Below are 12,400 nucleotides of genomic sequence, written 5' to 3'. Positions count from 1 at the left end.
TAATTGGGGTTATGCTAATCCTCTGTAGCAAGTCTGGATGTAATTGGGTCAAAAATGTAGGAGTAGCCCGACAAACAAACAAGCCGGTAGGCAGACATGGGTAGTCGACTACCCAATAGTGTGGTGTACTGGATAGAAGATGCTTAGCAGGCAGACACAAGCGGGGGAACAGTCGAGCCGGGCTGTGTTGCACAAGCGCGAGCGCGGGCGTACTTTGCCCGCGGCTCTCCTTTATTGCGTATTCAGCACACTCACGAGCCGGGCGACTCCAGCATTACTACAACGCCTCAGGCGGCGCGCACACCTTATATCCCTGGCAGACACGATGACCACCACGACCACTCCTCCCCTCATCATGCCCCGCCCTGCATGCCCGCAGGCTATACCACACTCCTCCCTCCTAAAAGTATGATTATTAAATGATCACCATCATAATAAGCATAAACAGTACGAAGGACTACGGTATAACAGTAGACAAGGCACAAAAAAGAAAACAGCGAAGTATAACAGCACATCACATCATATAATGCGTGGAAGCGAGCTACTGGAGAAGCACAGCAGCACTACACAGCGAAACGCCGCAGGCGGCTCATGCTTACATGGCCCTTGGCGAGGTCGCGGCGACCTCCCGACCTCCCCCGGCACCATCAAACGCCTCCGGCCCATAAGGCGGCACCTCTCCCCAGGCAGACCTGAAACAGATAAACCTTTCGAGGCCGGACCCCCGCTGTCTGGAACCCGCGGCGCCACCGCCAGACCCGACCGACCTTGGTGCGGGCGCTGAACAGCACCCTTGGCTGGAAGCAACAAACACTCCCCAACCCCCACGCACCATAATCAGTTGAGATTCCACCGCATGGCCAAAACGGCCTTGAGCGCACCCAGAGAGCCACGCCCCAGGCGCCAGGCACGTCTGACCTCGCTGAAAGCAGAGGTGGGGGTAACGCCGACCAGCACACGAGTCCCGGCTCCGAGTCGATCTCCGAGACCCACACGGCAGTTAGACGGTAGCAATTCCATTTAAACCACACTTCAACCATAAGCTCGTCATAAATCAATAGGAATAACATTTGAACCATTGCAAACTCATTTTCCCGTACAGCGCGTTCTCTTGATAAAATCCCAGCACCCGACAAAGCAACTACCTGCGGCCCGGGGCAATGGAAGGCCAACCCAACCTTTTTATTCGCCACCACCGCTCCCAAAGCCACCACATCACATTGATCAAAATACAAATCCCATTGATTGATCTCCACCAAACCCACTCTCACACGGGAACTGCTGGCATTTATTTCAACAACGTTAAACTGCATCACTAGAGCAAGGAAAAACACATATGCAATGAACAGCAACCCACAACCCACATCACGAGTCCGTCTCTTGGTTGTCGACTCGATGTTATGACTCGCGACTTCCTTTAACGCCACGGGCTCACCGCAACCTGTTGAAGCTGCCCGAACAACACCGGCGCACATTGCCTCACGAACGCTGCCAAAGCGCGGGAACTCATCGCGAGAGCTGATACGGCTCTCGCCGCTCCCGAACCGTACATCACCGCCGCAGGCAGCAACGAACGGCCGCTCTCGTTGCATCGACGCGGCTCCCGCCGCCAGAACCCCGCCCTCGGTACTCGACGAAGGCATCGAAGAGAGCACTGGCACACCTGAAGGTACGAACCGGAGATCCAGCCCGAGGTGCGCCAGCCAGTCCCGACCCAAAAGGGCGGGCCCCTCCCCTCGCACCACGAACACCGAGAGCCGGGCGCGTCGACCTCGGTAGCGCACCGAGACGTCGGCCCTCGCAAGCGGTGCAATCGCTTCACCGGTGTACGTGTACAGCGACAAGGCCGTCTTGACCAGGCGAACACCGCGAAGACCACGAGCCGCCTGTTCACCCATGACCGACACCGCAGCCCCGGTGTCCACGCAAAACACGGTCGGCTCGCCATTCACCTCGACCTCCACCGTGAACGGCGTCGTCATCTCCGAACCAACGGAAAACAGACTCAACCGTGGTTGCATCTCCTGCTCCGGCCCGCCGGCATCGCCATGCCCCGGTTGCAGGCCGATCTCCAGGTCACTGGGGTCCTCCCGCACCTCGTCATCCAAGACCCCAACGGAGGCCCCCGCCATCCGACACACACGCTTCAAATGTCCCACCTTGTGACAATGCAAGCACACGGTGTCCTTATACGGGCACATTTGTCGCAGGTGAACAGGCGGCGCAACCGCTTCGCCGGTGTACGCGCGCGATGCGCGGGCAGCACGAGTGGACTCAATTCGACACCCGATCAGTGCCCCAATCACTTCAACCTCCCCTGCCACTGCTCTTGTCATCTCCGGATCAATTGGAAGCAGGTCTAACTCTGGCAGCATCTCCCGCTCCGGGTCGCTGGAATCTCTGTGCCCCGGCCGCAAAACTCGACCCGGGGAATCACCGTGCACGCCATGCACCGAACACCATGCCGGCAGTAGGTCTTGACCCGGGACGGAAGGACCGCTTCGCACACCGCCATCTATGACTGTAATGATGGGCGATGACTCTCGGCGCACACCCCGTAGACGTCCTCGAGTGCTCAGACCGCCGTCCGAGTGACTGCATTGCAACGCTCGCCCACGACCCGCGCCGCAGACCGTGCGCGCGGCCGTACGTGCCTGGCACATCGCGCTGACCCCCGGACCATCTGCTGTGCCCCGACCATCGAGACCCCGGACATTCTTCAGAGCTCGCGCGACGTCCCACGCCGCGTTCGAGCCGAACCGCGTGTCCTCGTTCTTTAGCCGTGGCTCTGCAGAAATCATTCCCCCAATCTGTCGTGCCTCAATAAAACGAACACTGAGCGCGGCCGTTGCCCACTCGACGTGGCCGAAGTCGATTCCGACGAAGGCGGGCACGCGTTCGTGCGCTGTGCACCGACCTTCTGCCACGCTCGTGCTGGCGAGACCCTTGGCTCCGTAGCCTGGAACCGCACGGGTTATTTGCCGCCCTGCACACGCCGATCCGAAGATCCTCGTCAGCCAACTGTGGTGTACTGGATAGAAGATGCTTAGCAGGCAGACACGAGCGGGGGAACAGTCGAGCCGGGCTGTGTTGCACAAGCGCGAGCGCGGGCGTACTTTGCCCGCGGCTCTCCTTTATTGCGTATTCAGCACACTCACGAGCCGGGCGACTCCAGCATTACAACGCCTCAGGCGGCGCGCACACCTTATATCCCTGGCAGACACGATGACCACCACGACCACTCCTCCCCTCATCATGCCCCACCCTGCATGCCCGCAGGCTATACCACAAATAGAACCTGACACGATGGGCCCGTTCGATGGGGAATGACCTGAGGATTAAGCACAAGAAAATTCATGATTCTAGCTTCAAGGGTTCATGCTGCAGATTGTTTTTTCGTTAAAATACCCCCACATTTAGAGGTTTTTCGGCCGTTGCTAGGCAACGGAGGGGTCCATAGCAACGGTTCTTTCTCACACATAACTAGGACATACCATGAACCTACCATACCAGTTTCATGTATATCTGACTCATAGTCTCTGAGATATAACGAACTTCGTTTTTTTATTGTTTTCGACCAGGGTTCATTCAAAGTCTATCTTCTCCGACAGTTTTCATAGGATTCGGCTGGAAATTTTTGACAATATGGCTGAATGTACTGCCCACAGTCACTCGTGGCCCGATTTTTGATTTTCGAAAAAAAATTTTTTTTATGATTTTTCAAAAATTCCAAGGTCCCGTTGCTAGGCAACGGTGGTCTCCATAGCAACGGTTCTCATTTGCACACAACTAGGTCATGGTATGAACCTACCCACCAAGTTTCATCGAAATCGCCATTGTATTAACGGAGCACTGGACTGAACAGACAGACATACAGACATAGACGGAAAAAGTGATAATAAGGGCAGATCAAATTTTTTTTTTTTTTCGACTTTATCGACTACCCAACAAACCTACAAACACACAAACACCGGTCCGTGAAAACACGGCGTTGAACAGATCCAAGTGCACACTCATGCCTTGAGTTACATGCCAGAACATTCCTATCCGAGTATCCACCATGGAGTGCTGTATTCCCCCCGTCCCTGCCGGTCCAGAGGGCAGTGGTGAGTGTCAATGGTGACTGTGATTAAGTGATAGGAGTGGTGGTGTAACATAATGGTTGTAGTGTGGTGATTCATGATGGAGGTTGTCAATGAGGTTGTGGTGGAAATGGTGAGTATCGACAAGCTTGAGTTGGGGTCTGATGGTGTTTTATAATAAAGGCATTTGGAGGTCGTTTAAATGTTATCGCGTTGGTGGTTCGAGTATGGTGAAGATCCTAGTGAAATACCCATCGAGTTATGCCACACGATTCAAATGGTTTTGCCATGCATATATGCAAATGAACTGCCTGTTTGTTATGATCTTCGGTATGCATGCACGCATGCATGAAGAGAGGCTCGTGTGTGCAGCAAAATAAGTAACGGAGGGGAACAAAGACCAACCTAAAACCCATGCAATGCATATGACCCATAAACCCATTACACATCAGCGAAGGGTGTCTAAAACGAATACTAATGGAATAACAGTCTTGACACCACTATATGGTGTATCCCAATGCCTCAGGGGAGTGCCGGTTTTACAAAACCGCAACAATATCATGTTGGAAAATGTAAAAAGATACTGAAATTTTACTTCTAATAAAATCAGTGGCCAGTTGTATACTGGATAAACCTGTCAAAACATTAGAATCGATGACATTTCATGTTGATACCTATGTACAATAAAATTAAATTCATTTCTCATTATAAAGATTGTAAGGTCTCCTGCATATGTGCAAGAACTGCAAAGGAAGCGTGAAGGAAGAGCGACATCTCTGAAATGAGGAACAGTGACAGTGCTCAAGGCAATGGATAGTCACAATCAGATATTACCAGACAAAATGATTGTTCACAATCCACAGTATCTCACATCTTTGAAGCGATTTGCACTAGGCATGGTGTCGCATTATGCAGAAATCATTCTGGACGAAAGCAGATCACCATGTCAAGAGATTACAGGAAGTTGTACGATATTGCAAAGAAGAACCAGTTCCAGTCGACCAAAATTTTGCTCGCAGGTGGATCAATGATGTTGTCGAATCATCCAACTCTACAACCCACCACAATCTTTGTGAACTTGGATTTCGCTCCCGGGTGCCTGCCATGAAGTCTCTCCTGAATGCGTTCCAGACGGGGAGGACAATGAGGAGAAGACTGTTGTGGGCCAAAGAGAGAGAGTGAAATGATCTGTGGAACAGTGGTCAACTGTTGCTTGCGTTCATGGATGAATCAAAATGTTGCATCTCCTTTGGTGACAAGCAATCGCAAGTATGGCACTATCCAAAAGAGAAGCATCACCCTACATGCCTATAAAAGTGTAAAGTTTCCACAAAGCCAGATGATATGGGATGGCATGAGTGTCCTGGGTGTAGGTCCTCTCCACCTGCTAAATGAGACAGTTAATGCGGCTTTGTACCAAGAAGTGCTGGAGCATTTCATGATCTGGATTGTTGAGGTGTTATTTGGTGACAATGACTTCATCTTCCAGCAAGACCTGGCTTCATAACGGCATGGCTTGCTGCACATGACATTGTGGTTTTATCTTGGCCTGCAAACCTGCCTGACCTAAACCAAATAGAGAATCTATGGTAAACTGTCAAATGCAAGTTAAATGCACTCAAACCCCAAACAGTTCAGGAAATGAAGGATAAACTGGTCTCGTGCTGGAAATCCATCACAGCAGAAGAATGCAACCGCCTCGTCACACCAATGCCCCAAAACCCCCACAAAAAGGCTGTGATCAAAGCTAAAGGAAGGCCAACAAAGTATTGAAGTTATCCTTCCTGTTTCTTGGCCAAAAACACAAAATATTTTAATTTTGCTGAACGAATAAATGGATATTCTAATATTTTGAAACTTCTGCCTTGTGTTCTTGAAAATTATCATTGTTGAAAGAAGATATTTATGATTTTCCAAACTTTTCCAAGAAAATAGTTATTTCTTTACATGTCAAAATCTGACAAAATTGAGCACTTGATAATTTATAAGGGATGTATTAAGATCCCGCCCAGTTCTCACCACGTTATTATAATTTTATGAACCATACTTGTACACACACATATATATTGTTACGAATTTCACCCGCCCGGTGAGCGATCGGCCACGTAACTCAAATCGCGACACGTCGCCCACCGGAACGGACAATTCAGTCGTGACCCTCTTGGGACTACCGCCAAGGAGCTAGCCACGGGTGGGGGTTTAACCTCACCACAACCCAGTCCGCATTCTACCCGCGCGAAATAGGGTGAATCACCGAATATCGATATAGCTAAGTACCCGCGTGGGTAGCGTACCGAGGAGTTGTACCACGCCGCAGGTCGACTTCGGACACGAACCGCTGAAGCGGCTCGTTCCGTGCTGCAGGGATAACCGAGCAGAGTTATCGTCGACCTCGACGGTTCGTGAATATTTATTGGGTGTCTACACCCACTACCAATCCCTTACGTGATGCAAGATGGAACTTTCAACCGAAGGAAAGGAAGCAACGAAACGGGAAACAATTTGACAAGCACTTTTATCCACACTCAGACAAGCACGTATTCACAGCCATACAGTAATGCACATATAACAGTCAAAGCAAGAACAATACGCAGAGTTACTACCGAATAAAAAAGGCAATTATTTTCAGCACACTTATACAGGTTTACTTAATAGACTGGCGCCACACACACATTTACACCAAAAGCAAAGACAACACAAGCCACCCTCACAGGCAAGGAGGCAGACAGGTCCGTGGACCAAATGAACGTGGGACCTGGGTGATCGGCCAGGTCCACGAGACCGAAGGGGTCTTACCCGCGCCCTCGTGGCGCGATGGCGGACTAGCTGCAATTTCCGCGTAACGCGCTTGACTCCGTGCCCCTGGTATGGTCGGTGAGCTCCTCTAGACGTGTGTCGCGCAGGCACCACGGTTGGGTTGGGGAACGGACGGGGTTACCGGCGCTATCTCAGCGTGGATGGGGGGGGAATTGTTGATGCTCGGGGTCGGGAGAGGGGAATGGCGGACGCTCCGTCCCGCTAGCGGGGTCCTGGGACCGCACCGACTCCTGCGAACTCTCGCCCCTGAGCCCTCTTCTGCGTCCCTGCTCCACTCCGCGACTCGTCCCTCGACCTCCACTTCGAGCTCCGTCCCCTTCGCCGTCCGATCCCCCCAAACACACGCCTCAGACTCCACGACTTCCGACCAGCGCCACTTTCTGCACCCCTTTCTTTTTTCACACGAGCTGCGTTGTTCTCGCGTCTTTATAGACCGGGGGAGGAGCTTGTATGCAGATTCGCGGATCAAAACGTGCTTGGAGGCGGGGCCACACTGCCCGACGCTCGCCCATTGGACGGAGAAAAAGGGGCGTGAGCCTCTCCTGATCCGTTTTCCTCTCCTAAAAGGAACGCGTTTCACAGCGGGTTCGGAGGCGGGGCCATGCCACCCGATGCTCAGTCATTGGATGGAAGAAAAGGGGCATGAAGCCTTCCTGATCTGTTTCCCTCTCCTAAAAGGAACGTATTCACACTCGTGGCTTGCTGCGTTCGGCAAGAATCACCGAACGGGCCCTGGAAAGCACGACGTTCGGTGTTGACTGGTGGTGTGGTTGATGGTTGTGGAAGGAGAAAGGCGAAGGTGGTGGGGGTTTGCTGTGGTGGTTTGGTTGTTAGCGGGCGTCGTTTGGGAATGGCGGTGAAGCGATGTTTGCAGGATGGAGTTGTGGAGGTAAAGAGGCGAAGGTGGTGGTGTTTGAGTTGTTGGCGGCTTAATGGTCCAAAATAACGATAGAGAAAGAAAAATGGCTAACTCAAAGCGTCGCAGCCCGGATGAATCACACATAATCCTCCTAAACAACAGGTGTGGACTAACTACACATGAACTTAGCATCATAACTGATCTAAGGACCCTTTATGGTGTATTGCGAATTTCCACAGCCGTAACAATATATACATACATATTGTAACGGATTTCAGAATCCGATCTGATGAATGCATCCACACATCCAGGTCCTTAGACAGTTATTTCCTTAAATGCATGTCCAAATTAGCCCCATTCCCATGTCTAGTGGGATTCTAAATGTGATGCGTTGAGAAGGTTAAAGAATAGATCCCCTCTCTTATGGGAAGCTTCTTTTTTCTTTACGACAGACACATTTATGCATGATATTTCTTTCACAAGCGCCGATGCCCACCTTTTTCCAGCAACGTTTTCACACATTTTTCACGGACGCCGATGCCCGCCTTTTTTTTCAGAAACGTTGACACACATTTCTTTCACGGACGCCGAGACCCGTTCTTTTTCGATCGGCATTTGACACCGCAAGGAATAATAACGAGAGCACGGGTTGTCATGGTAACGGTGCGCAAGTGGGACGGGTGAGCTTGGGGGGGACTCTGTGCCCGCCGAGACAGGCCACATATATAAAAGAGAGGAGGAGGTCCGTTCGGGGCGCAAGCGAGCTTCGGAGGAAGCGAGCGAGTGAGTGTGTGGGTGTCTGACCAGTGCCAACGAAACAATTTGTCAGTCAGTTCGTCCTTTCCAATGCTTGAGCGAGCACGTGTGTGCTCGTGGGAGTGAGGACCGCGACAACGACACAGTTTGTAATCAGTTCGTCTTTTCCAGTGCTTGTGGGTGTCTGACCAGTGGCAACAATAAGACAGTTTGTCAGTCAGTGGCATCAGTTCGTCTGTTCCAGTTTGGGAGTGAGCAGCGCGCGCGCGGATCAGTCACCAACAAGTGAGGCGTGGATCAGTCACGAACGGTCCGTGTGGGTCACTGGACGTCACCAGTTGCATGATGTGTGAGGAGCTGCACGTGTCGCAGCACCAGGGACTAAACCCACGACAGACGATCTCGGAGCCCCCAAACGTCGACTGGAGTTCAAGGCTGTTGGCGAGTGGGTGCACAGCAAGGCTGGGTGCTGGCGACGGACAAGACAAGAACACACACATTTCAGGACGTTTTCACTTGACGGACGACTTCTCTCTGGTGAGCGAGACGACTCTTCTCCCCCCGCCCCCCACCCCTGAATTATCTGCTGGGTACCCTTGTCTGTGTTTAGTTGAAAGTAAGTCAACCCCCGATAAGCATCTGCTCTATGTCTCTTTCCTGTCATTTTGATCGATTTTTCCTGATTAATTATAATTCATTTCGATTGCTTTGGAATTTATTCACTTATTTATCTCAGGAAATAAAAAGTTCTTTTTATTGATTTATTTTCTTATTAATAAATCATATGTTGACTTCCAACCTGTCCGTGTTTGTCCTTTCCTTCCATTGGTCTTGCATTGTCCGAAGATAGATAGACTGGGAGGAAATTACCACAGATTTGACCAAAAATAGTCGGCACGCACCAGGCGTTAAAACGCTCGGCTGCCCTAATTAATATCTAATCAAGATAAGATTGGTGCTTTGCCGAGGGCACACTCCCTGTTCAGGTAACCACGGGACCTCTAGTTAAATGGCATAATTAGACGGTGGACACTGGAACTCGTGGTTAACTGGGTGGCGTTCATGGTTCTAAGCAACCCACCATACCACAACGATAATTGTGAGTGGTGGCCCCAGGTCCGGCTCTTCCGAGGACAACCGGGGATTAATCCCCCTGAGTAGCAAACTGGTGTCTCGGTACCTGTGGCCGTAACTATATATATATATATATATATATATATATATATATATATATATATATATATATATATATATATATATATATATATATATATAAATATATATATATATATATATATATATATATATATATATATATATATATATATATATATATATATATATATATATATATATATATATATATATATATTTCGAAACAGCAAATGCAATGTCAAAAAGGAAAACAAAACTTTGACAATCTACCAATTTTGAGGCAAAAAAACCCCAGATATTAGCAAGTTTAAGCACAAGTATGGAACATCTATGCAATAACATCTCAAATGCTGGAAGACAATGCTGTGCATTCTCACAAGTGTAACCAACTATATATTCCGACCTGTTTGTTTATAGTCTTCAACAAACAGAGCACAAGCTCATCCCACCGCAAGACGATGCTCAGCTGTGCAAGAACTGGGGGGAAAAATGACAAGTTAAATATCATCCTGCTTGCAAGCTAAAACCAGCAAATTCAGGTGCTCATTTACTTTAAAGAGCAGGTTGCGGGTCACCAAACATGTTCTGAAAATTTATCAATATGATTATATGTGCATTAAATAGTTTGATGCAAACTATTGTGGTTGCCTAACTATTGGGAAAATTAATGAAATTTAACTCCGAAGTTGTTATTTCTCGAGACTGTTGAAAAAAAACAGCCGCATGCCATATATGGATGTTGACGTCACGTTTTCCAAAACAAAGCGGACGTTCACTCGCTCTTTGAAGAAGTGTCCAGTTCAGCGGGCCGTTCTTTCACTTTTTTTGAGCTTGCAACTGTCTATATTATCCTTTTTTATTTTGAATTATTGTAGAACAAAGTTATTTGGCTACTTGTACATCATGCCTCGTATGTGTGTCGTCATGTTTTGCGAAAATAGCTGGAAAACGGGTAACCACTCCAACCGATTCCCAAAGGAATCAAACATTCGCCGGCAGTGGATAAGATTTGTGCAAACAAAACGGGCGAATTTTCCCCCAAAGAAAACGGGTAAAGAGGACCCTTTGGATAGACTTGTCATTTGTGGTGACCATTTCACAGCATAAACACATCTGATCACCACTCTGTGAATATGAGTTGTTGCTTGACAAGTTCTCCAGATACTGCTCTGTCACAAAATCAATTGTTGAGTTAAAGTGAGAAAAACCATGAAATGTATTCTTAAAGAGTACATGGAAAAACACATAAATAAACTTTCTGAAAAACACAAGCATGAAAAAATTTCTCAACAAATCAACTTATTGTTGATTAAATTACTTTTTTAATAGCATCAGCAAATTGGGCTATTTCTTTGCAATTGTAAAAAATTGATCAATTTTCCACTTTTTTTTCTAAATTTGGTAGAATATTTTCCAATGAGGCTAAATATGTTTTGGTATTTATATGCCACGACAGTCTCTTGAAAGTTGAGGTTTGTTCTAACTGTTCACTTTCGCTGGGGTCAAGCTCAGCTGTCAGAAAGACTTCAATGTCAAGGCTACGGTGTATAATATATTTGGGTCCATTATTGATTCTTTCTATTTCTGACTCTTGAGTGACTAGAGGGTTAAAAATTATTATATCAAGTCACAGACGAATCAAACTTTAAATTATTTTATGCATCGAACAAGAAAATGAAAATCTACAAACCAATCTGTCTGGTGGAGTCTGTCAGTGTGAACTGCCGGGCTGTCCGTCCTGCCACTTGTACACGAAATAGGCCGTTTTCTGGCACTTGCAAGTGGCTCAAATTTATAAGTCTCAGGGCCAGAAACTCCATAGTATAAATTCCCATCATCCTCTGACTCGTCCTCGGCAATATCGGAATGAAAACACTCAACTTCATCGCCACTGAAATCACTCTCTGATTCGCATCTCGCCATTGTTCACACGCAGTTTCCGAATGATCACGAAGTTTTCGGAGAACGTGACGTCATAGCATCTTCGGTAAATTCCAGTCTGTTTTTCGATCACTGACAAAAGTTTTGACTTAAAAGTTAATTTTAGCATATTTTGGGTTTCAAATGTAAGAAAATAATTGCCCAACGAGCATTAATGTGATTACAACCTTCGAATTACGCAAAGTCATCAGCGACCCCAAACCTGCTCTTTAAGGTCTGTAAAAGATTCTTTCTCAGGTCAGTGAAAATCTTGAGTGTGCAGAGAGGTCATGTTAAAAAAAGATGATGAGGGAAGAGCACAATAGAGGGCAGGCCAGATCAGAGAAGGGTGGGCAAGAAAAGAGCGAAGAGCGGGTGGGGCAGACAAGAGAAGGGCAAGCAAGAAGAGGGCAGAGCTTTCTTTTATACTTCCCCAGGGGGGTGGTGCTTGAAAGCGGAACAGGCGGAGCGATGGGTGTTTCCCCATGACCTCATTGGCACGTTGACTCAAACTACTGTGTTGGCCCCACCCCGGCAAGGAATTCACACCCGAAATGGCCTCGTTTGCTCTGCACTTTGCCATGCGAAGGAGCTCCGAGAATAACATGGGGCATGGTACTTGATTGTGCTTCCCGACTATGAGCGCGCCTCCTCATCCCTGCTGGTCCCAAAAGGCAGTGGTGGCCGTTAATGATGACTGGTTGAGCGATGGCAGCAGTGGTGTAGCATAGCGGCTGTAGTGGGGCGCGTTTGTGAGAGAGGTGGTTGTGGTCGAGATTGTGGCGTCAATGGTGAGTGTAGGCGAGCTTGA

General features: G+C 48.5%; 1 protein-coding gene across 7 annotated transcripts in view; it reads right to left on the bottom strand.

Annotated features, from left to right (window-relative positions):
- Nucleotides 1–12,400, bottom strand: part of MEI1 (meiotic double-stranded break formation protein 1) — a 212,461-nt gene that overhangs the window by 171,874 nt on the left and 28,187 nt on the right. For all 7 annotated transcript variants that reach the window (XM_085892099.1, XM_085892094.1, XM_085892092.1 and 4 more), the window contains one exon: nt 10,073–10,146. In XM_085892099.1, coding sequence (XP_085748225.1) covers nt 10,073–10,146 — 74 coding nt within the window. The remainder of the gene's footprint in view (nt 1–10,072; nt 10,147–12,400) is intronic.

This window comes from Eptatretus burgeri, chromosome 8, assembly GCF_056783735.1.
Source record: "Eptatretus burgeri isolate ZD-2024b chromosome 8, Ebu_testis_v1, whole genome shotgun sequence".
Classification (NCBI taxonomy): Eukaryota; Metazoa; Chordata; class Myxini; order Myxiniformes; family Myxinidae; genus Eptatretus; species Eptatretus burgeri.
This window is presented reverse-complemented; position numbering and strand designations above follow the sequence as displayed.